At 44.2% G+C, this 25737-nt stretch overlaps 1 protein-coding gene across 3 annotated transcripts in view; it reads left to right on the top strand.

The window, feature by feature from the left end:
- AGAP2 (ArfGAP with GTPase domain, ankyrin repeat and PH domain 2) overlaps nt 1-25737 on the top strand; it is a 423211-nt gene that overhangs the window by 316431 nt on the left and 81043 nt on the right. For all 3 annotated transcript variants that reach the window (XM_077483649.1, XM_077483648.1, XM_077483647.1), the window contains exons 4-6: nt 1407-1492; nt 13503-13644; nt 20931-21065. In XM_077483649.1, the coding sequence (XP_077339775.1) occupies nt 1407-1492; nt 13503-13644; nt 20931-21065 (363 nt within the window). The remainder of the gene's footprint in view (nt 1-1406; nt 1493-13502; nt 13645-20930; nt 21066-25737) is intronic.

Here is a 25737-nt window from a genome sequence, read left to right as displayed (position 1 = left end):
GCTGTACTGATCAGATGAAAATCGTATGATCTGGCATCGTAAGAAAAAAATATTGAGCATGTCTGATAGAATAATATCAGATGAACTGTCCTGATCGGCTCTCGAAAGCTCTGTACGAACCATCTGATTATCGTACGATTGCTTCGAAAGCGGCATTTTCCGTACGATTTTCTGATCGTGTGTACGGGGCTTAAGATGGCAGCTTCCTTGGCTGCAACAGATCAGAGGGTTTAGTTCTGCTTTACAGCTCTTTTATTGCTTGTTAAGAGTATACAAAAGCTTTAACATCCACAGTTTGGACACAGGTGCAATTTAAACTTGCACTGGAAAGTGGCAGTTGGAGAACAAAAGGCTGAGTCTGACTAGTGGCTAGTAATGAGCAGTTTTGCTCTCCATGTGCAGTGAAGTGACAGAGTTCTGTTTATTAGCTGTTCAGAGGTGTGCGGCTAGACAATATGAGTATGGATAATGACAGATGGCAGCGACACATCCTTTCACCTCTTTCTGCCTGAGCTCTGTTAAAAGCTGAGCTATAAAATAAAATGTAAATGTGGTGGTTTTCCCAATAGTTTTCAGGAAAATGCATGAAGTGGGGTACACACTATAAGAAAATCGGGCAAACATTCATCCGATTTTTCTCAATGTTTCACAGCAAATTGGAACCGATGAACGAATATTCATACGAAAATTCTCGTACGACTAAGGTTTTTTTTTTCGTTTATTGTTTCTGATAATGTGCAGCCTTTCTTTTCTGATTTTTCTTGTACGAAAACAATACACATTAAATGAAAATCTTTCGTTCTGTTCCCAAATGAGAAAAATTTTGGAGTTTGTCCCTTTGGGAATTTTCATATGAAAATTCAGGATCAGCTATTGAAAGTTGTGCACACACTATACGAAAATCATATGAAAACGTTCGCCCGATTTTCTTATAGCATGTGCGTTAAGTGTGTACGAGCCTTAATGCCCTGTACACATGATCAGAAAATCGTACGGAAAATAACGCTTTCGAAGCGACCGTGCGATAATCGGATTGTTAGTACAGTGCTTTCGAGAGCCGATCGTGACAACTCATCTGATATTATTCTATGGGACATGCACAACATTTTTTTGTACAATGCCAGATCGTAAGATTTTCGTTTAATCAGTATAGCTATCGTTTCGAAAATGCAATACAAATGCATTACAACACATGACATCACTTCTGAAGAATATGGGAATTTCTGTGACTTTAGTAAACTTATCAGATTGGATCTGAGATTAGCATGCAAAAAAAAACGGACTATCGTTTGTCCGATAATCTCATTGTGTGTACAGGTCTTAAGTGTAATCAGTCTGCTTACATGAAGTTTAGAATCTATTGTGTCTTTAACATCTCATTTATATTTTCTTTTATCTTTATTCAGGTGATCAGTTCAAGAAAGAGATCAGTGTGGAGGGCCAAAGCTACCTACTACTGATCAGAGAAGAAGCGGGGGCACCAGATGCAAAGGTAACTATGATTGTTACAGGGGAGGACTGGGAAAGCATGCCATACAGTGATTGGTGGGAGGAGTGACAGGTGGGTGTGGGTTATTGTGACACCGCTTTACAGATATACATGTTGCGTATGTCAAAAAAAAAGGATTGCTTTTTTTTCGAATTAAACTTTATGACTGCTGGTCTCTGAAAATGACATGGACGAACCTGATTAAATACAGCCATAACAAATAAATCCTAATGATTTAGCTTTCTTTAAAGTGTATGCAATTCATTTCTCAGTATGTTTGCATCATTCATCACTGAATGTAGAGCAGAACTGGAGTCAAAAACAACACAATAAAAATGAATACCCCATTAACTCTCGCTGCCATAAAAGTTTTTGGGTGTTTTTGCGTACATGCTTAAAAAATCATTTTAGCCCTGAAAATTTTATGAACCCCAAAACATTATACATTTTCTGGAAGCAGACACCCTAGAGAATAAAATAGTGGAAATACCATTTTTTTTTAATGTCACACGATATTACCGCAAAAGTCTAGAAAACGCGAAATGTCAGTAAAATAGAAAAAAAAAAAAGCTAAAGCTAATTTTAGGGCACACAAACATAATAAGTTAAGCAAATTTCTTGGTAATATCTAAAAGACGAGGTTGCACAGAGTAAACAGATACCCAACATGTCCAACCTTAAAATTGCATGCGCCTGTGAAATGGCGACAATCTTAAGTATCCTATATTTTCCATAGGCAACAGTTTAAAAGCCTCTTATAAGTCATCGGTTTATTGTTATGGAGGAGGTCTGATGTTAGAAATATTGCTCTCACTATGGTGTGTGTGGCGATATGTAACATATGTATTGCAAACAGTGTTTTCACGCATAGGCGCCCCGCCGTGTCCATTTACATTCATACCTGCTAATATGTGGGGGTGGAGGGGCCTTGAATTTTTTTTAGGGGGTGTAACTTTCATTTTTTACTATTAACATTTTTTTTTTTACTTACTTTTTTTTCACATGGGGACAAAAAGATCTCTATGTGATGATTTTTTGGTTAGAGGTTCTCTTTAATGAAACACCCATGTCTAAAAGACCCACTCCCACTCCTGTCTCCATTCTTCTCCTCCCCCTCTACCTGGCGGCACCTACTATGTTGGTCCCAGGCCTGCAGATGGGCAAGTGGAGCCTGGGATATATGGTGGGGGAGTGCATAGGGGAGAGTGCCATTACCAGGGATGTGTGAATGCAATCAGGCAGCGCAGCCACCCAAATGCTTCCTTCTGACAGGTAGAAGTCTGCTTGTCAGATTTACACACAATTCCAGTGGCTGTAGCCACTGTAAATGTATGTAACCCAAACCCCCCGCTGTTATGTCTGTATGACATACAGACCTGACAGCGTAAGGGTTAAAAGATAAAATAAATATTCATTATCAAGCCATAGATTTTCCTTGTAGTACTTTTATCTGCCACTAGATTTCTTCAGTCTAATGGCCAAAATAATTCGGCACACTTCTGTTGAGCCCAGGCCATCTTGGACCCTCCACAGCTTGTGACTGGACAATGAAAGGAGAAGAAGCACAATAATGAGATCATATCTCTGTCAATCTGCTTTATTTTCCTATCCGCATGTACTGATCCATGCGCTGCCATGCTGTTTCTTCCTCTAACAAGCCAACCCTGTTGTACAGAGACTGCAATAGGTTGAAACAAGATCAAATTACGATACTTACACTGGAACAGAACCCTGTACCCACATTCAGCTTCTGTCAGTACAACGCTTCCTCCAGTCTAGACATCGATATCAGATATTATAGCCGAACGTACAAGACTAGCCGACAATAGCTTATATGAACATGGAACACATTTATTTGACAAACTCACACAACATATGTACCTTATATTACCCTAACAATATAAATTGTAATCAGAAACATAATTCTAACAACCGACATATACTATAAACATTATGTTAATTAGCCAACTGGATGACTCAGAGGTCTCATTCCAGGTCAGGCTTGCTGACTTCAAACTCACTAAAACAATACATATTATTACAAGTATAAAACATCCCACAAGGGTTTGCTAGCAGAGACAATAGGTGTTCCAATTAACACAATTAACAATACAAACAGTGATCTCCCCCTCCTCAGCCTAGTAGAGAACAGACTATAGCAGGAGCCCTCTGTAGCAGACTGTCCAGCTCCTACATTGAAGACCATGGAACAGGGATCAATGTGACCAACTCTTTCAATGACATGTATACAGTAGTTCAGAATCAAATAAACCAGGAATAGTCTACATGTATTTCTTGAGGGATATTGTTGATAAATATTACTGTCCCATCTGAAGTAATCAAAACCACATTCTCAGTGTCCATTAAGTAGTTGTCCATCCTTTTCTCGGTCACCCTGTGCCCTTAATAGACACAGGGAAACTCACACAAAAACAACAAGGGTTCTTGATGCCTACTACTACTTTCTGCTTATAGTTCCCTACAAGACTGATTGGGCCTAATCAGCATGAAAACACGTGTAAACATGCCTAAACACTAGACCTCTTCAGTGCTTGTGCGTTTGCTCATTCTAATAGTCAGAATAAATTAAAGTGGTTCCAAAGGCTCAAGGCATGAAGGTAAAAAAGCCATTGTGATCCAGCTATGTGCAAGAGAACCTCGGCTCTCCAGGTACTCTTCCTATTGACTCCCGCTGCTGTCAATTACAGCCAGGGAGCCACTGAGGAGAGAGAGGGGGCAACCTAAGCCATGGCTCTATGTGTGATTGGACAAACAGAGCAAAGACGAGTCTGCTTGGGTGCCCCATAACAAGCTGTTTGCTCTGGGGGCACTCGACAGGAGGGAGGGGCTAGGAATGCCAACAGGGGACCCAAGAAGAGGAAGATTGGGGCTGCTCTGTGCAGAACCATTGCACAGAGCAGTTAAGAATAGCATGTTTGTTATTTTTTTTTTTTTTAATTGCCTTTAATATCACTTTAATATTGTGGCCAATGGAATTAATGAACGCACAAACACTTAACGTGCCTAAACACACCTAAACGCGTGTGCAAAACTTGGCTTTAGCCTGTTTTTTTTAAACTGTTTATTACCACCAGAAGCGAAAGCGTCCAGGGGAGGTTAAAAATAAAAAATAAATCCTGTATGCATGAGACCTTAGATGAGACCTTAGATGTGAGAGCTCAGGCAAGTTAGTGTTGATTTTTGCAAATAATTATTTATATTTATGACAATAATTAAATCAATTTATTTTGATTTAGTATTAAAAGGAAAAGAGGTTTACATATACAGTATATTCCTACTCTCTTTTTGTTCCCTCAAATTCTTGCTATACAACATATGGCATATGGTTGGGTAACTGTGACATTTGGCTAAACCATTAATTTTTGGTAATTTGACTCCATATTATCCTAATGTAAATCTCATATTACCTACTCTGAGCTTTGACCCTAGGTTCACATATGTGTGATTCTGTGGGACGCATTTGCTCCGGCATGGGAGCCCATTAATTTCAATGGGCTGCTGTGCCTGCAATTTCACTGTGGTTCCTGCATATGCACTGCGATTTTATATGCATGAGGTGCCATTTACAATGAATGGCAGCCCTGCGTGTTTTCACAGAGCAGCGCGTTGTCACTGCACGCAGAGGTGTGAACCAAGCTTTAATACTTGCAGTGTTGCTTTTGGGTAAGTTGCACATCTTCATAGACCGGGTGATCACAAAAGTGAAGTTCCAGCAATGCAAGTTTTTGTTTAAAACTATGCATTTTTTTTTATTGCTATTTGTCCTGGCTTAGGAAATTTACATTTACTTTCTCTTGCAGCCTGCAATAAAAGCCAGATGGAGCTACTAATCTTTACCCACTCTATTCAAAACAAAAAAGGCTTTCTTTTTGGTTATGGATAGCGTGGAGAGGGATTAGAACATCTGTCAGGCTTTTATTGCTGTATTGGCCCCCCCGTTAGAGAAATTCACACTCCTTATTTTAAAGTAAAATTAAATTCCAAATTGTGGTTTGTGACCAAGAAAGGTATAAAGGGGAATCTTTCAGTGGGGGGCATTATTTGTGGTGATCCTGGTGAGAACACTTTGGGGGAACTTCCTCTTACTTCCTGTTTTGGGGCAGGATGTAGATATAAATCTCCCCAATGGAACACAGGTGACAAAAACAAAACTGATTGGGGTTAACTTAAAGACCTTCCTTACTTTATTTTTTTTAAATGCTTTTCCTATTTTAAAGTGAACTAAATACAACAATGTATCTGTTTCCCAAGAGAAAACCCATGTTAAAATGTCCTTAATCAAACATAATAATAATGTCGCAGTGGTTTCAAATAAAATGAAAGTATAGTGTATTATTAGTGAATGCATATTGAATTTTATCTAAATTTTGAGTATTTTTTTAAATAATGTTCACATTATAAAAACTTGAATTAGCATACTTTTGTATTAAGTACATATAAATATATATAGATAGATAGATACCTGAACCTGAAATAAAAAAGAAATAGATATATAGATATAGAGTGATTTGCTTAACTGAATTGGCCAATTTATAGACTTACTTGAGGAGTAAAGCACAGCAATTGCGTAGTCCTGCAAAACCATGAAGCATATGTATGTAAACATGGCTGCCACCCCATGTACACGTATTCTGCACCAGCTCCTGGCTCAGGATGTCTTCACGTTTATAAAATGCTGTTTAAAGTTTCCTTTAAATTGTATTTATCTTTAAAATGATAATACAATTATATTGGTGCTATTCCACATATTGCATGACAGCTGCTATGTTGGTCCCGGGCCCGCAGATGGATAAGCAGAGCCCGGGATAAATGGCGGGGGCACGCATGGGTGGATGGCACTGTTACCAGGGATGTGTGGAAGCAATCTGGCAGCATAACTGCCTGAATGCTTCCATCTGACAGGCAGAAGCCTGCTTGTCACATTTACACAATATCTGGTGGCTCTAAACCCCCCCTCCCCCTGTTGTTAGGTCCGTGCGACATACAGACCTGGCAGTGAAAGGGTTAAAAGATCAAATAAATATTCACTTGTAGTACTTTTTTCTGCCACTATATGTCTTCAGTCTGAGGGCCAGAATAATTCAGCCCACTTCTGTGGAGCCCAGGTCATCCTTGACCCTCCCAGCCCGTGACTGGACAGTAAAAGGAGAAGAAGCACAACGATGAGATCATCTCTCTGTCAATCTGCTTTCTTATCTGCATGATCCTTGACATCACATGTACTGATCCTTGTGCTGCTTCTTCCTCTCACAATCCAACCCTGCTGCACAGAGACTGCAATAGGCTGAAGCCAGATCGAATTCAGATACTTACACTTTTAAAAAATAAATGTAAGGATCTGCATTGCGTCTGTCAAACATCTGCCAAAAACCTTTTATCACTATAGAAGGACACTTGAAAGAAGATGTTTCCACTATTACAGAAACAGATGTCTGTTGCCAACATCCCAATTATATAGAAAGAACAAGATATCCCCCACTGGAAAGTGGGAATTTGTAGCAGCTAGGTTTATTAAACTAGAAATTTCTGTAAACATATGGTAAGCACATACTGGCGGAGATTTACTGAAACTGGAATGGAACACACAGAATTTAGTGCAACTGTGCATAGTAACCAATCAGCTTCTAATTTCAGCTTTGACAATCAGGCATGGTTCACACATAGGGCGACCTGTCAGAAGACTTAGCCGCCTGACAAGTTGCACTCGCTGCAGTGCAATGGAACAGTTCTAATCAGAGCGGCTCAAGTCGCTCCGACTTAGAAAAGGGTTCCTGTAACTTTTGGGGGCGACTTCAGAGTGATTTGCATTGACTTTTATTACAGAAAACATTTGCAACCTGCACTGAAGTTGCACTGTATGGGGCAGTTTCAGAGTTGGGTGACTTTGAAGCCGCCCCAGACTGAACCGGCACTAAAACCTAGAAGTTGATTGGTTACTATGCACAGCTGCACTAGATTCTGTGTGTAACACTTTTAGCAAATCACCCCCCACTGTCTGCCATTTTGGGAAGCCCCCTCTTAAGTCCTCATTGGGGATAATCTTTGTTCCGTGCTGAAACCTGCTGAGAACTGTCACAAGATATCAGTCTGCCAGCTGAAATAGTTGCAACTGTGGAATTTTCCACCTCACAGCTGCGTATAACAAAGGGATGGAGATCCGTTAACATCATTGGCCTAACATGACCATATTTGGACAATGATGTCACCAGCATCTCTGCTCCTTTTGGTATGTGCGGTTGCGCAGCAGGGATTTCCATGGCTGCAGCTGATTGGGCCAGCAGCCTGATATAATGTTTCAGTTTCCTGCAGATTCGGGCCATACTGTGTTCAACACAAACCTTAACTCGTCCTTAGGCCCCATACACACTGCAGATTTTTGTCTAATATGAGGTCAAACCTTAAGAGTTTCAATGTGTATGCAATCAGGCAGGTCCTTGCACTACATGGTTTTAGTAAATCTGAAGACACAAATCTGCAGAAAATCTAATAGCGTGTATGGGGTCTAAGTCCTTATAGTTAATACGTCATATGGTCAGCAGTGTTGATCAAACTATTAAGATCCTGTTCCACCTATGTCATTCCATTGTGGTGTGTTATTGCATACACATTAATATGGGATGGTATTTTGCAAGTTAACGTGTGTTCAATTAAGTAAGCTAGTTCATTGTCAATGGGCTGCCATCTAACAGCAATGTAGGAAAAAACAGATGTAACACTAAAGATGAAGGACCCTCGAGGTATGGACCCGCTAAGTATGAATATAAATATAAAAATCAAAATACTAGCAAGAAAAATTCATATATTCTCACAATTGGGTAGAGAGGGGAAAAAGAATGGAGCAGCAGCTCTTGGCAAAAATCATATATGTGTAACTCAGAAGTAAAAAACCTGATATAGCTCAATCATCTCCAAAATTTGTGAACGAATCTGTACATATCAAAATAGCAAAATGTAATAATGTCAAAAAGGATGAAGAAAACTACATGTAAAACACATATACAAGACATATACAATGATAAAAAACATAACCACCTCTATAGTTGTATAAATCAGACCATAGAATAATCTTAGTATACATGTATTTCCTCTAATTCCATAAGGCTCCTATAAGCAAAAACTAGACCTGGACTTTTTTTTCCAACTACGCTGCAGTGTAGGCCCATTGGCACCTACTTGTACACTAGTGTGCCATTCTAAATAAAACTGCACCACATAGTTACATAAAGACACCAGTCAATCCAGAGTGAGTGTGCATGTCTACAATTATCCCTATACATTACATCTCATTAAGATGCTCATCTATTATATTATTATTTATTTAACCACTTGAGATCCGCGCTATAGCCAAATGATGGCAGCGCGAGGAGAAAAAGAAACAGCCGATCACCGGCGGCCGTGATCGAGACATCAGTCCCGATCATGGCCAGCCCTGCTAGTGCCCACCTGCCCCCTGCCAGTGCCCACCTGCCCCCTGCCAGTGCCACATTAAAAAAAGTAAGTGCCCCCGTCAGTGCCACCCAGCAGTGCCCATAGTGCCACCCAGCAGTGCCACCCAGCAGTGCCCACAGTGCCACCCAGCAGTGCCCACAATCTGCCTCAACAAAGGTGCTGCACCCCAGTGCCACATATCCGTGCCCATCAGTGTCATCTACCAGTGCCCAGCAGTGCCGCCCATCAGTGCCCAGCAGTGCCACCTATCAGAGCCACCTATCAGTGCCACCTATCAGTGCCCATCAGTCCCATCTATCAGTGGTACCTATCAGTGCCCATCCGTGCCACCCATCCGTGCCACCCATCTGTGCCACCCATCCATGCCACCTTATCTGTGCCCATCTTTGCCCATCAGTGCCACCTTATCTGTGCCCATCGGTGCCGCCTTATCTGTGCCTATTAGTGCCGCCTTAACTATGCCTATCAGTGCCCACCAGTGCAGCCTATCAGTGCCCACCAATGCAGCCTATCAGTGCCCACCAATGCAGCCCATCAGTGCCCACCAGTGCAGCCTATCAGTGCCGCCTCATCAGCGCACTTCAATGAAGGAGAAAAATGACCCGTTTGCAAAATTTTATAACAAACTATTAAACATTATTTTATTTTTTATTTTTTGCATCTTTTTTTGTTTGTTTAGCAAAAAATAAAACTCCGAGCTGTAATTAAATACCACCAAAAGAAAGCTCTATTTGTGGGAAAAAAATTATAAAAATTTCATTTGGGTACAGTGTTGTATGCCCGCGCAATTGTCATTCAAAGTGCATCTGCGCTGAAAGCTGAAAATTGGTCTGGGACTGAGGGGGGTTTAAGTGCCCAGTAAGCAAGTGGTTAAGGTACCCATATAGCTCCATCAATTTACAAATACATCTCACAGTCACATCGGTCCCTACCCTCAAGGAGCCCACAGTCCAAGTTCCCCAACTCACATTCATATACTAGGGCCAATTTTGGACAGAAGCCAATTTATTCAACCTTACTAACTATGTAACCTACCAGCATGTCTTTGGAGTGTGGGAGGAAACTGTGCCTGGAGGAAACCCACACAGGCACAGGGAGAACATGCAAACTCCAGGCAGGTAGTGTCGTGGTTGGGATTCAAACCAGTGACCCTTGTTACTGCTAGGTGAGAGTTCTAACCTCTACACCACTGTGCCGCCCTAATGCCCACAACACACCACACCACACCACACCACACAGTGTGCTGTGTGTTACCATGTATTGAGGAAATGCACAGTAAACACCCCTTCTCCATGTCAACTAAACTACCTTGCACTTTACACCTTTTAATCAGGGAGTGACATGGTCCAGGAGCCTACATCATATCAGGTGGTGCTCGTTCAGAGAAGCTTCTCTGCTGACTTACAACAGCTTTTGCATATAGGCCTAAGAAGAATCCAGTACCCTAAGGCTGCTTTCACACTGGGGCGGTATTCAGGCGTTACAGCGCTAAAAATAGCGCCTGTGTAACGCCTGAAAAAAACCGGCCCCTTTAACTCCAGTGTGAAAGCCGGAGGGCTTTCACACTGGAGCGATGCGCTGGCAGGATGGTGAAAAAAGTCCTGCTAGCCGCATCTTTGCAGCGGTGAAGGAGCGGTGTATTCACCGCTCCTATACCGCTCCTACCCATTGAAATCAATGGGACACCGCGGCAATACCGCCGGCAAAGCGCCGCTGCAGTGGCGCTTTGCGGGCGGGTTTAACCCCTTTTCGGCCGCTAGCGGGGGTTAAAACCACCCTGCTAGCGCCCGCACACCGCCGCTAAAACGACGGTAAAGCGCCGCTAAAAATAGCGGTGCTTTACCGCCGACGCTGCTCCTGCCCCAGTGTGAAAGCAGCCTAACACTAAAATTGCATCTACCAGTCACCCAGCACCCCTAACACTGAACCATTGACTGAAAAGTTTTGCTTCTCACCACCCCACCAGACTCCACCACTGCTCCCTCTGGTCACCTTTGCAGGAACATGCAGAAAGGAGGAGAGGGGGAGCTTAGAGTTTCTGGGCTCTCTGCCCACTCAATGTTTGGCGCTCCCTCTGGTGACTTGACCCCCTTCGCAGTTAAACCTGTAGATGATGGTTATCTATCAGAGACTCAAAATATCTGCTTCAACCACTGGGAGAGCTGGAAGCAGACCCTCAAACACGGATGTCTACCGAGTTTCCTTGCAGAATTGACAGCTACTCTATCTCACAAAAGTGAGTACACCCCTCACATTTTTGTAAATACTTTATTATATCTTTTCATGTGACAACACTGAAGAAATTATACTTTGCTACAATGTAAAGTAGTGAGTGTACAGCTTGTATAACAGTGTACATTTGCTGTCCCCTCAAATAAACTCAACACACAGCCATTAATGTCTAAACTGCTGGCAAAAAAGTGAGTACACCCCTAAGTGAAAATGTCCAAATCGGGTCCAAATTGTCAATATTTTGTGTGGCCACCATTATTTTCCAGCACTGCCTTAACCCTCTTGGGCATGGAGTTCCCCAGAGCTTTACAGGTTGCCACTGGATTCCTTTTCCACTCCTCCATGATTACATCACAGAGCTGGTGGATGTTAGAAACCTTGCTCTCCTCCACTTTCCATTTGAGGATACTCCACAGATGCTCAATAGGGTTTAGGTCTGGAGACATGCTTGGCCAGTCCAGCACCTCAGCTTCTTTAGCAATAAAAGAATATATAGAAGAGCGCCAAATCAGTAAAAAGTGCATTTATTTTATACAATCAATAAAAGTCTCACTTACATCCATAATTATTATTGTCCTCCGTTTGATAGTCAAATCAAATTTATAAAATAAATGCACTTTTTACTGATTTAACGCTCTTCTATATATTCTTTTATTGGTATCCTATTTATGAGATGACTTCACTCTAAAGAAGCAGCTGCCGCAGGTGATTGTGCGCATACATCCCCTATCCTCTAAAGACAGCAAGCAACCTTTCTGGATTCTCAGCAAATTCCAAGTACTGTTTTCTCAGATAACTTTAAAAAAAAAAACATCTTGCTTTGATAAAAACTGTTTTTGAATTTATTTTAATGAACAATACAGACTGAACTGAAAAGGACACACCAGTATCTTTTAAAGCGCTAGTATCTTGTGTTGTTTTTATCACAGCTTCTTTAGCAAGGCAGTGGTCGTCTTGGAGGTGTGTTTGGAGTCATTACCATACTGGGTGGGACTGCGAGCCGAGCCAAGCTGAATACACAGTAGAGTCGGCTTGGTCTTTTTCGGCAGCGCTCGCTCCAGAAACAGCAGGGAGGCGGGACTACGAGCGGAGCCGAGCAGACGGCTCGGTCTTTTTCGACGCCGCTCGGTCTTTTTCGGCGGCGATCGCTCGGTCTGTCTCAGCGGTGGGATATTTAAACATGGGCAAGGCTGCAAACAGCCCTGGGCGAGCTGGAAATGACACTGGAAAGCTGCAAATGACACTCTACAAGGCTGCAAACAGCGGTGGGCAAGCTGCAAATGACACTGATCATTCTGCAATGATGGACAAGGCTGCAGATGCACACTGATAAGGCTGCATTGACGGGCATTTAAATGTAATTTTTTTTTTCCCTTAAACTTCCCTCCTAAAACTTTTTTCCTTAAAATTCCCTCCTAAACTTGGGGTGCGTGTTATACGCCGGTGCGTGTTATACCCCGATAAATACGGTAATTCTTTTGTTCTTTTATTTTTATGGTAGGCATTTTATTTGAAATACAACTTCACTATTTATCACCTCTTATATCAGGCGAATACTAAAGGGGAAACTAAAACACCACTGTTTTTTTTGTTTTGTTTTTTTGTCTCTGTATTCTTCTTTATTCACTTTAGCAGTAGAAAGTAGAAAATTCAAAGGGCGTGGATTACTAAAGGCAAATAGACTGTTCAGTTTGCAAAGTGCAGTTGCTCTAGAACAGGGGTAGGGAACATCGGCTCTCCAGCTGTTTTGAAACTACAAGTCCCATGAGACATTGCAAGACCCTAACAATCACAGGCATGACTCCCAGAGGCAGAGGCATGATGGGATTTGTAGTTTCAAAACAGCTGGAGAGCCGAGGTTCCCTACCCCTGCTCTAGAACTTAGTAAATGAGGTAAAGCTTCATCTGCAAAGAATACCCAATCACGTGCAAGAAAAAAAACAACATCATTTTGCATGCACATGATTGGATGATGGAAGTCAGCAGAGCTTTTACTCATTTATTAAGCTCTAGAGCAACTGCTCTTGCATAGAGTCTATTTGTCTTTAGTAAATCAACTCCACTACCTCAACCCAAAGTTCTGAGCGCAGTGTGCATGTACAGAAGGATTCAAGATCAAGCTAACATTATTTTGCCAATGAGGAAAAACGATCCTTGCTTTCCTCTTCTGACAATCTGGTTTCCACTTACTAGAGGTCATGCTGAGAAAACATCCATATGATTCCCTAGAGAAGGCGAGGATGGTTTAAACCTGAACCAATGATTCCCAGTGACAGATTGTATATTGATTGGACCTCCTCTTGCCTTTTAGTTTTCTAACTGGGTGGATGGCGTCATCTTTGTGTTCAGCCTGGAGAATGAGGCAAGTTTTCAGGACATATTCCAGTATTATGCTCTCCTGGCAAACTATCGCAACGTGTCTGACATTGCTGTGGCATTGGTGGGGACTCAAGGTAAGCCTTCTTTATATGGTAAAATTGCATTTAATATTACTTAAGATGTTCGCATTGTTGATATATACAGGGTGATCTTTTCACATTGGAAGTTTAAATACCACTTCTCCAAATGATTGTCAAGAACCAGTAGATTATGTAAATACATAGCCTTTAGCCAATCATTTTTTCAACAGCACAGTCTACCATGAAAATATTCATCATTCTTAATGGGGGGTCATTTATCTAGATGGTTTTATAACACTTTGACATGCATTTCCTAACAGGCGGGACAATTTTACAAGCTTTACTGCTAATTTTATCATTTTATAATCGTAATGTTAATCATTATCACCATTTTATGACCTGTACACTAATCATTCCTCACTGTATACTTTATTGGTACTTCAGAAAATAATGTAAGAATGTACGGTAGATGCATTCAACAAAGCACACATTCTTGCATCTTTTTTTCTTATAGATTATGTTCTTAAAGTTAAAGTGATATTAAAGTGGAGTTTCGCAGATTTTTTATTTTATTTTTTTAAAGTCAGCAGCTACAAATACTGCAGCTTCTGACTTTTAAAATATGGACCCTTACCTGTCCAGGGCTCCCACGATGTCGGCCCCCAAAGCTGATCTGGCCCTCGGCTCTCGGGTGGAGTTACCGTCATCTTTGGTAAGGGAATCAGGAAGTGAAACCACAGCCTGGTTCCCTACTGCGCATGCGCGAGGTGACCTGTATGACGGAGTGGATTGAGGAGGCGCCGGATATAGTATAGATAGCCGCAGATACTGCAGCTATCTATGCCCGGAAATGGGAGCAAATACCTGGATTATACAGGTATCTGCTCCTCCCTCCCCCCTGAAAGGTGCCAAATGTGGCACTAGAGGGGGGGAGGATTCCGAAAAGTGGAAGTTCTATTTTTGGGTGGCACCCTGCTTTAAAGTCTTGTTTTTTTTGTTTAAAAATAATAAATATGTTATACTGACCTGCTCTGTCCAATGCAGAGAGCAGCCCAGATCCTCCTCTTCTTGGGTCCCTCGTCGGCTTTCCTGGCCCCTCCCTCCTGCCGAGTGCCCCCACAGCAAGCAGCTTGCTATGGAGGCACCTGGGCCGAGCCGCTGCTCTGTGTGTCCATTCAGACATGGAGCTGTGGCTCAGCCCCGCCCCTTCTCTCTCCTCACTGGCCTTGATTGACAACAGAAGGAGCCAATGGCACCCATTGCTGTCTCAGCCAAGCAGGAGGGAGAGTCCCGAACAGCCAAGACTCTCATGCAGCGTCACTAGATTGAGATGGGGCTCAGGTAAGTATTAGGGGATGGAGGGGGGCTGCTTTTTTTTCTATTTAGTCTTGCATATAGTGGCCTTTCGACCAATGTTACTGACACTTCAAACTGGCAAAAGCCAGCCATACATGGATTGAAATTTGGCCGTTCAGTAGGGACCAGCCAAGATTCAAACCATAGGCAGGCTTATTGTATTCAAGTCGATCCGTTAACTAATTTAGGTACGACCAGCCTCTCCAATTTTTCTACATGGGATTGCCGCCAGCAGTAATCATTGTTTTCAGCCGGGAAGGCTCTCTGCGCTCCCTCCCCCAGTCACTGGCAGAACACAATAGTGCTGCGGGAGGGAATTGAGCCAGTACATTGGCCTTTTTTTAAAATTTGTACTGCATCAAAACGCATTGCTACTTTGTTACCATTAGTTTTCATGGACAAGAAAACGCACGTTAGCAAGGTGCATTAGAGTGCCATTCAGAATTAATGGCATATACAGTTTTTAAAAATATAGTAAATGACCTTAAAAATAATATATAATAATTATTTGTATATCACTTATGGTAATTACTTAAAAATTTCCATAGGTGACGCTTTAAATTTTTTTACAGATTACATGTTTGGAGTAACAGAGGAGGTCTAGTGCTAGAATTATTGCTCTTGCTCTAACGATTGCGGCGTATGTAACCTGTGTGTATCTGGCTCTGATACTAGCCAGTGCCTCACCAGACACTGACCTCACCGCAGGTCCCTGGTGTTCCTAGGCAGGATGTATTTGCATGCAGAACCAGGCAACATGTAAGGCTTCATGATTTAAGAAATTGATATCAAATTAATGAATAAATGGGACGGGGCAGGGACAGTAAGGCAGGGGAGAATAGGGCTAGTTCATACATAGCTCCCAACTGTCCCTGATTTCAAGGGACTGTCTCTGATTTGGAACAAAGTCCCTCTGTCCCTCTTTCCTCCTCATTTGTCCCTCATTTTGTTCTGATCTATATAAATGTATATACAATTTACTATTTATCTATCAAAAAGTGTTTCCCAGTGCTAAACCTTTCATCCAATTTCTAAATTGCTGCATTTGTAAATCTTACAAGCCAGTATAAAGGAATAGAAAGGGGTAAAAAAAGCACTTGTGGGTTTAACTAATCTTTTTTTGTTAGTCTCCTTTAAGGGGACGTGGCAGGATGTGTCCTTTGCCTACATACCTTTGCAAATAGGTGTCCCTAGTAGGGATGAGCTTCGAGTTCGAGTCGAACTCATGTTCTACTCGAACATTGCCTGTTCGCCTGTTCAGCGAACAGTGAACAATTTGGGCTGTTCGCAGGAAATTCGAAAAGCCGGAACACCCTATACAAGTCTATGGGAGAAATCTAAAGTGCTAATTTTAAAGGGTAATATGCAGGTTACTGTCCTAAAAAGTGTTTGGGGACCCGGGTCCTGCCCCAGGGGACATGGATCAATGCAAAAAAAAGTTTTAAAAACGGCCGTTTTTTCAGGAGCAGTGATTTTAATAATGATTAAAGTGAAACAATAAAAGTGTAATATTCCTTTAAATTTCGTAGCTGGGGGGTATTTATAGTATGCCTGTGAAGGGGCGCATGTTTCTGGTGCTTAGAACTGTCCCTGCACAAAGTGTCATTTGTGCAGGAAAAAAAGTCTTTTAAAATCACTTGCGGCTATTGTCGGGTCCCGTAATACAGAGAACACTCAATGACTGTTCTCTGCATTAGCCGACAATTCATTCATTCATTGATAAAAAAATAAAATAAAGCGTGGGGGTTCCCCTAAATTCAATTACCAGGCCCTTCAGGTCTGACATGGATATTAAGGGGAACCCCGTGTCAAATTTAAAAAAAAAATTGACGTGGGGGTCCCCCTAAATATCCATAACCAGACCCTTCAGGTCTGATATGGATATTAAGGGGAACCCCGCATCAAATTTAAAAAAAAATTGACGTGGGGGTCCCCCTAAAAATCCATATCAGACCCTTTATCCGAGCACGCAACCTGGCAGGCCGCAGGAAAAGAGGGGGGGACGAGAGAGCGGCCCCCCTCCCTCCTGAACCGTACCAGGCCACATACCCTCAACATTGGGAGGATGCTTTGGGGGTCTGTGACCCCTCAAAGCACCTTGTCCCCATGTTGATGAGGACAAGGGCCTCATCCTCACAACCCTGGCCGTTGGTTGTGAGGGTCTGCGGGCGGGGGGCTTATCAGAATCTGGAAGCCCCCTTTAACAAGGGGACCCCCAGATCCCGGCCCCCCCCATTTGAAATGGTAAGGGGGTACAAAAGTACCCCTACCATTTCACAAAGAAAGTGTCAAAATGGTTAAATAAGACAAACACACTTTTGAAAAATTCCTTTATTTAAAATAAAAAAAATAAAAAAAAGATTCCAGCAGTGCTAATCCACTCTTGCTATCCAGCGACGGGTCTCCGGGGTCCAGCGATGGATGATCATATCCAGCGACGGGGGATCTCTCAGTCCAGCGCTGTCCATACATCCTTCTTCTGTCTCCACTCACGAGACACTGCAGAGAGCCCAGCGCTGACGTTTCTTATATTAGGAGGGCGGGGCCACCCGTCACCTGACCCCGCCCCTCTGACGCTGGAGAGGGAAGCCAGGGGTTCCCCAGTGACGTGTGGGTGACCCCACCCCCTCTGATGTAACGGAAACCTGCGTTACATCAGAGGGGGCGGGGTCACCCACACGTCACTGGGGAACCCCTGGCTTCCCTCTCCAGCGTCAGAGGGGCGGGGTCAGGCGATGGGTGGCCCCGCCCTCCTAATATAAGAAACGTCAGCACTGGGCTCTCTGCAGTGTCTCCGGAGTGGAGACAGAAGAAGGATGTATGGACAGCGCTGGACTGAGAGATCCCCCGTCGCTGGATATGATCATCCATCGCTGGACCCCGGAGACCCGTCGCTGGATAGCAAGAGTGGATTAGCACCGCTGGAATCTTTTTTTTATTTTTTTTATTTTTAATAAAGGAATTTTTCAAAAGTGTGTTTGTCTTATTTAACCATTTTGACACTTTCTTTGTGAAAAGGTAGGGGTACTTTTGTACCCCCTTACCATTTCAAACAGGGGGGGGGCGGGATCTGGGGGTCCCCTTGTTAAAGGGGGCTTCCAGATTCTGATAAGCCCCCCGCCCGCAGACCCTCACAACCAACGGCCAGGGTTGTGAGGATGAGGCCCTTGTCCTCATCAACATGGGGACAAGGTGCTTTGAGGGGTCACAGACCCCCAAAGCATCCTCCCAATGTTGAGGGTATGTGGCCTGGTACGGTTCAGGAGGGAGGGGGGGCCGCTCTCTCGCCCCCCCTCTTTTCCTGCGGCCTGCCAGGTTGCGTGCTCGGATAAAGGGTCTGATATGGATTTTTAGGGTGACCCCCACGTCAATTTTTTTTTAAATTTGATGCGGGGTTCCCCTTAATATCCATATCAGACCTGAAGGGTCTGGTTATGGATATTTAGGGGGACCCCCACGTCAATTTTTTTTTTAATTTGACACGGGGTTCCCCTTAATATCCATGTCAGACCTGAAGGGCCTGGTAATTGAATTTAGGGGAACCCCCACGCTTTTTTTTTTTTAATCAATGAATGAATGAATTGTCGGCTAATGCAGAGAACAGTCATTGAGTGTTCTCTGTATTACGGGACCCGACAATAGCCGCAAGTGATTTTAAAAGACTTTTTTTCCTGCACAAATGACACTTTGTGCAGGGACAGTTCTAAGCAGCAGAAACATGCGCCCCTTCACAGGCATACTATAGATAACCCCCAGCTACGAAATTTAAAGGAATATTACACTTTTATTGTTTCACTTTAATCATTATTAAAATCACTGCTCCTGAAAAAACGGCCGTTTTTAAAACTTTTTTTTGCATTGATCCATGTCCCCTGGGGCAGGACCCAGGTCCCCAAACACTTTTTAGGACAGTAACCTGCATATTACCCTTTAAAATGAGCACTTTAGATTGTGAACGTTCGAGTCCCATAGACTTTAATAGGGTTCTAAAGTTCACACGAAGTTTAGGTCTGTTCGCAGGTTCTGGTGCGAACCGAACAGGGGGGTGTTCGGCTCATCCCTAGTCCCTAGTTCTCATTTCAAAAAGTCTGGTGGTATGGATCATGCTGGATGTCCTCCAGATAGAATTAAGGTGGGCTCTATGACTTACTGTTGTAGCTGATGACATTTTGGACAAAATGTCATACGCATGTAAATTTAGATTTTGCCTCAGAACAATAAAGGTTCTGAGGGTTGATTATGTAAGTGGGCCTTAACACCAGTCCCGCCAGGCTGTGTTTAGAAGTTCTGCCTGGTCATGTGGACGGTGAGGTGCACATGACAGGCCAGAACCAGGTCTGGTTGGATGTTTGGGTATCAGCCTTCTCTAAGCCAATCAGTGGGAGTGCTGGAGCCCGCTGAGGAGTCTGGGAAGAGGGTACTTAAGCGGTGTGGATCACGTGGTTCAGGGAGAGGTGTTCGTGAGACCCGTGTGGTCTGTTCTGGTTCCAGGACCAGGGTAGCCCCGTTAGGGGTCACGGTCACGCAACATTTTCCTGTTAGTGGCCCCTGATAGACCTGCCTGGTCTGGGGTAGGGATCTGTCTGTTCCAGAGTCTCGGAAACCTGTTGGTCCGAGGCGCAGTAATTGAGGGAGGATTCAAAGTGTCCGGGTGTGCTCTCGGCTTGGAGCGACACCACAGCTCGTGGAAGGGACCGGGGGAGGACTCTTCAGAGGAGGGCCGGCAAGAGGCATCCTGAGAAGTGCCTGGTTACTGAGTTGGGAAGGACATTGATGGATTCACACTTTTCCAGTACCATTGAGGAGACAGGAAACGTATCAGGTACAGCAGAAAAAGGTTGCTGTTCACCCTTAGTTGATTGTTCAAGTTTGAGTCAATGTGCTGAATGCCATGATCTCTGGCTAGAGATCTGTTCAGCCTCGAAGTACCCAGCTGCGAGTGGCTACTCTCTGGGTGGAAATAGAGACTTTGCTAGACCTGCAGTTTAAGGTGCCTGAGTTCTTCACCTGTGCTCTCTGTTCCCTAAGAGACTGTGTTATTTGAGAGTTCTTACTGCAAAATAAAACCTTTTAAAGAGGACTTCATCTGTGTCAGTGTTCAAGTTGTTGGGTATCAACCCTGGGAACCCCTAGACTGGAAAGAGCAGGCCACGAGAAGGTAACCGGTAAGCCCAATAAGTCAAGGCTGCCCTGCAATGGGTTCTGGCTGCTACATTGTCATTTCTAATACACACCTTGAAATGCTCACAGTGTGCAGTGAAATCAAAGCAAGCAATTTCATTGCAGTAGAAGAGCCTGTAGGACTGAGCAGGAATGAAGATAAGGATGAAGTTCAGCTTTAAGTAGCTGTGTGCAGCACCCTGCTGGCTCTTCCTTCTAGTCATCATCTGCTTGTATTGCATAGAGATGCACAAAGTCTCACTGATGATGCCACTGGATCTAAAATAATGTCTGTGTAGACAAATATCCATGCACAGCACCTGTCTGTATGTAAAGTCAAAACAGTTTTTTTAATTGTTGAATAGAATGGGGGAGTTCTAGAATCTTAATTCATATTTTGTATTGCCGTATGTGTCCCTGCTGTGTAAATTTGCTGTCTGTAAAGGTTTTGGTTTTATATGTGCATTAATAATAATGATAAAGTTGGAAAATATTTGCCATGGCTCATTGATATTGCCCCAGCCTTAGATGCAGGGTGCAGTCTACTGCTGCCCATAAACACGGGATTATCACACACAGTCCAGAAGAATCTCCATCTCATGTCTGCTACGATTTGGTTACTGTCTGTAAAGAAATGTATCACTGTAACCGTCCTTAAAAAAAAAAAAAATCACAGTTTTGTGTCACTCCTTTTTTTCTCCATAAAGTATATGTGTGAAATGACAGCAGCATGGTGACAGGTTACAGGGCAGGCAAATAACTGATATTTATCTAATTTACTGTATCGCATGCCATTTCACTTATCTAAGTGTTACTCTTTGCAGATAAAATCAGCTCCAACAACCCCAGGGTGATTGAAGATGTGCGAGCCAGAGGTCTGTGCAATGACATGAGGCGATGTATGTACTATGAGACATGCGCCACCTATGGGTTAAATGTGGATCGAGTCTTCAGCGAAGGTAAGCTACTATTTGAACAAAGTTAAGAACAGACTCTGGTTGCAAATTATTGAAAGCCCCATACACACTATCAGATTTTCTGCTGATTTTTTTTCCTTCAGATTTACCAAAGCCATTATATAATGAGGTCAAACCTTAGGAGTTTCAATTTGTATGCAATCATGCAGGCCCTTGTACTACATGGTTTTGGTAAATCTGCAGGAAAAAATCTGCAGAAAATCTGATAGTGTGTATGGGGCTTAACCACTTGCCGACCGCCGCACGACGATGTACGTCGACAGAATGGCACGGGCAGGCATAAGGGCTTACATGTACGTCCTTGCCTGCCCGCCGGTCGGGGGCCCGATCGGGCCCCCGCCCGGTGCCTGCGGCGGTCGGTATTCGTTCGGGAGCAATCCCGGACGAGGGGACGGCCATTCATTCATGACCACCCCCTCGCGATCGCTCCCGACGAATGAAAATGTCCCGTGACATCATTTCCTCTCCTGTAATGTAAACACAGGAGAGGAAGTGATGTATTCTCTCCTCCGTGTCGGTATTTTTCGTTCTGGCACCGAGGAGAGAGCATCGGTGAGTTGCACAAGCACTACACTACACAGTAGAACATGCCAGGCACACTCACACCCCCCCTTTACCCCCCGATCACCCCCCAATTACCCCTGCCCCCCCCCCCCCCCGTCACAGTGACACCAATTGCTTTTTTTTTTTTTTTTTTTTTTTTTTTGCATTGGTGTCATTTGTGACTTTAATAACTGTTAGGGCAGTTAGGGTTAGCCCCCTTTAGTTCTAATGTGCCCCCCTAACCCCCCCAATAAAGGTTTAACCCCGTGATCACCCCCCGTCGTCAGTGTCACTAAGGCTGGGTTCACATTGCAGCGGTTTATGAGAACGAATGTGATTCGCACCGCACTGCAGTGCAAATCACATCCGATCTCTGTGCGATTCGAGTTCAGCCATACAGATAGTATGGCTGAATTCGTGTCGCACCCGCCGCACCCGCCGCAAATTCGCATGGGACCCTTTTTTTGGCCCGCAGCAGAATCGGATCGCATGGGTGTTCACACCATGCGATCCGAGTTTGCAGATCGCACTGCGATGTGCGAACTGATCTGGGGGTGTCATTAACATTTCACTGACACTCCCAGCAGTTCGCATAGGGCAGTGTGAACTGCCGCCGGGAGGCATGCGATGTGGGAACCCGCCGCGGATTCATGGCGTTCCCGCATCGCTCCAGTGTGAACCCAGCCTAATAAGCGATAGTTTTTCTGATCGCTGTATTAGTGTCACAGGTGACGCTAGTTAGGCAGGTAGGTATTTAGGTTCGTCGCAGCTTTTTATAGCGCCAGGGACCCCCATATACTACCGCATAAAGCCCCCTGATTGCCCCCTAGTTAACCCTTTCACCAGTGATCACCATATAACTGTTACAGGTGACGCTGGTTGGTTAGTTATTTTTTTATAGTTTCAGGGCACCCGCCATTTATTACCTAATAAAGGTTTAACCCCCTGATCACCCGGCGGGTGTCATTTGTGACTGTAATAACTGTTAGGGCAGTTAGGGTTAGCCCCCTTTAGTTCTAAGGTACCCCCCTAACCCCCCCAATAAAGGTTTAACCCCGTGATCACCCCCCGTCGCCAGTGTCACTAAGGCTGGGTTCACATTGCAGCGGTTTATGAGAACGGATGTGATTCGCACCGCACTGCAGTGCAAATCACATCCGATCTCTGTGCGATTCGAGTTCAGCCATACAGATAGTATGGCTGAATTCGTGTCGCACCCGCCGCACCCGCCGCAAACTCGCACGGGACCCTTTTTTTGGTCCGCAGCAGAATCGGATCGCATGGGTGTTCACACCATGCGATCCGAGTTTGCAGATCGCACTGCGATATGCGAACTGATCTGGGGGTGTCATTAACATTTCACTGACACTCCCAGCAGTTCGCATAGGGCAGTGTGAACTGCCGCCGGGAGGCATGTGATGCGGGAACCCGCCGCGGATTCGTGGCGTTCCCGCATCGCTCCAGTGTGAACCCAGCCTAATAAGCGATCGTTTTTCTGATCACTGTATTAGTGTCACAGGTGACGCTAGTTAGGCAGGTAGGTATTTAGGTTCGCCGCAGCTTTTTATAGCGCCAGGGACCCCCATATACTACCGCATAAAGCCCCCTGATTGCCCCCTAGTTAACCCTTTCACCAGTGATCACCATATAACTGTTACAGGTGACGCTGGTTGGTTAGTTATTTTTTTTATAGTTTCAGGGCACCCGCCATTTATTACCTAGTCTCACTAGTGTACCCCTAAATTTAGGGGTGTCTACTTTCCAAAATGGGGTCATTTGGGGGGGGGGGGTTGTGCCATCTTGGCATTTTATGGCCTTCAAAACTGTAACGCCCTTAGAAAGCCTGAAGGCGGTGCTTGGTTTTCGGGGCCCCGTACGCGGCTAGGCTCCCAAAAAGTCCCACATATGTGGTATCCCCGTACTCAGGAGAAGCAGCAGAATTTATTTTGGGGTGTCATTTCACATATGCCCATGGCATGCGTGAGCAATATATCATTTAGTGACAACTTTGTTAAAAAAAAAAAAAAAAAAAGTTTGTAATTTTCCCGCAACTTGTGGCAAAATATAAAATATTCCATGGACTCAAAATGCCTCTCAGCAAATAGCTTGGGGTGTCTACTTTCTAAAATGGGGTCATTTGTGGGGGTTTTGTGCCATCTTGGCATTTTATGGCCTTCAAAACTGTAATAGGTAGTGAGAAGTGAAGTCAAATATTTACGCCCTTAGAAAACCTGAAGGCGGTTCTTGGTTTTCGGGGCCGCGTACGTGGCTAGGCTCCCAAAAAGTCCCACATATGTGGTATCCCCATACTCAGGAGAAGCAGCAGAATTTATTTTGGGGTGTCATTTCACATATGCCCATAGCATGTGTGAGCAATATATCATTTAGTGACAACTTTGTGTAAAAAAAAAAAAAACAATAAATATACAATTATTGACTTTTTTTTTACCAAAGACATGTGGCTGAATACATTTTGGCCTAAATGTATGACTAAAATTGAGTTTATTGGATTTTTCTAATAACAAAAAGTAGAAAATATAATTTTTCTTCAAAATTTTCGGTCTTTTTACGTTTATATCGCAAAAAATAAAAATCGCAGAGGCAATCAAATACCATCAAAAGAAAGCTCTATTTGTGGGAAGAAAAGGACGCAAATTTTGTTTGGGTACAACATTGCATGACCGCGCAATTACCAGTTAAAGCAGCGCAGTGCCAAATTGTAAAAAGACCTCTGGTCATTTACCAGCAAAATGGTCCGGTCTGAAGGTGGTTAACCAGTTGCCGACCGCCGCACGCCGATGTACGTCGGTACAATGGCACGGGCAGGCATAAGGACATACATGTACGTCCCTTGCCTCCCGCGGGTCGGGGGCCCGATCGGGCCCCCGCCCGGTGCCTGCGGCGGTCGGTATTCGTTCGGGAGCGATCCCGGACGAGGGGACGGCCATTCATTCATGGCCACCCCCTCGCGATCGCTCCCGACGAATAGAAATCCCCGGTGACATCACTTCCTCTCCTGTAATGTAAACACAGGAGAGGAAGTGATGTATTCTCTCCTCCGTGTCGGTATTTTTCGTTCCGACACGGAGGAGAGCGGATCAGTAAGTTGCACCAACACTCACACACACAGTAGAACATGCCAGGCACACTCACACCCCCCCTTTACCCCCCGATCACCCCCCCAATTACCCCTGCCCCCCAGTCACAGTGACACCAATGTCATTTTTTTTTTTTTTTTTTTTTTTTTTTTTGCATTGGTGTCATTTGTGACTGTAATAACTGTTAGGGCAGTTAGAGTTAGCCCCCTTTAGTTCTAATGTACCCCCCTAACCCCCCCAATAAAGGTTTAACCCCGTGATCACCCCCCGTCGCCAGTGTCACTAAGGCTGGGTTCACATTGCAGCGGTTTATGAGAACGAATGTGATTCGCACCGCACTGCAGTGCAAATCACATCCGATCTCTGTGCGATTCGAGTTCAGCCATTCGCCGCACCCGCCGCACCCGCCGCACCCGCCGCACCCGCCGCAAATTCGCACGGGACCCTTTTTTTGGCCCGCAGCAGAATCGGATCGCATGGGTGTTCACACCATGCGATCCGAGTTTGCAGATCGCACTGCGATATGCGAACTGATCTGGGGGTGTCAGTAACATTTCACTGACACTCCCAGCAGTTCGCATAAGGCAGTGTGAACTGCCGCCGGGAGGCATGCGATGCGGGAACCCGCCGCGGATTCGCGGCGTTTCCGCATCGCTCCAGTGTGAACCCAGCCTAATAAGCGATCATTTTTCTGATCGCCGTATTAGTGTCACAGGTGACGCTAGTTAGGCAGGTAGGTATTTAGGTTCGCCGCAGCTTTTTATAGCGCCAGGGACCCCCATATACTACCGCATAAAGCCCCCTGATTGCCCCCTAGTTAACCCTTTCACCAGTGATCACCATATAACTGTTACAGGTGACGCTGGTTGGTTAGTTTTTTATAGTTTCAGGGCACCCGCCATTTATTACCTAATAAAGGTTTAACCCCCTGATCACCCGGCGGGTGTCATTTGTGACTAATAACTGTTAGGGCAGTTAGGGTTAGCCCCCTTTAGTTCTAAGGTACCCCCCTA

This window comes from Lithobates pipiens, unplaced genomic scaffold, assembly GCF_037356315.1.
Source record: "Lithobates pipiens isolate NorthernLeopardFrog02 unplaced genomic scaffold, aLitPip1_a1.2 Scaffold_16, whole genome shotgun sequence".
NCBI lineage: Eukaryota > Metazoa > Chordata > Amphibia > Anura > Ranidae > Lithobates > Lithobates pipiens.
Note: the sequence above shows the minus strand (reverse complement) of the source record. Positions and strands in the feature narration are given on the sequence as shown.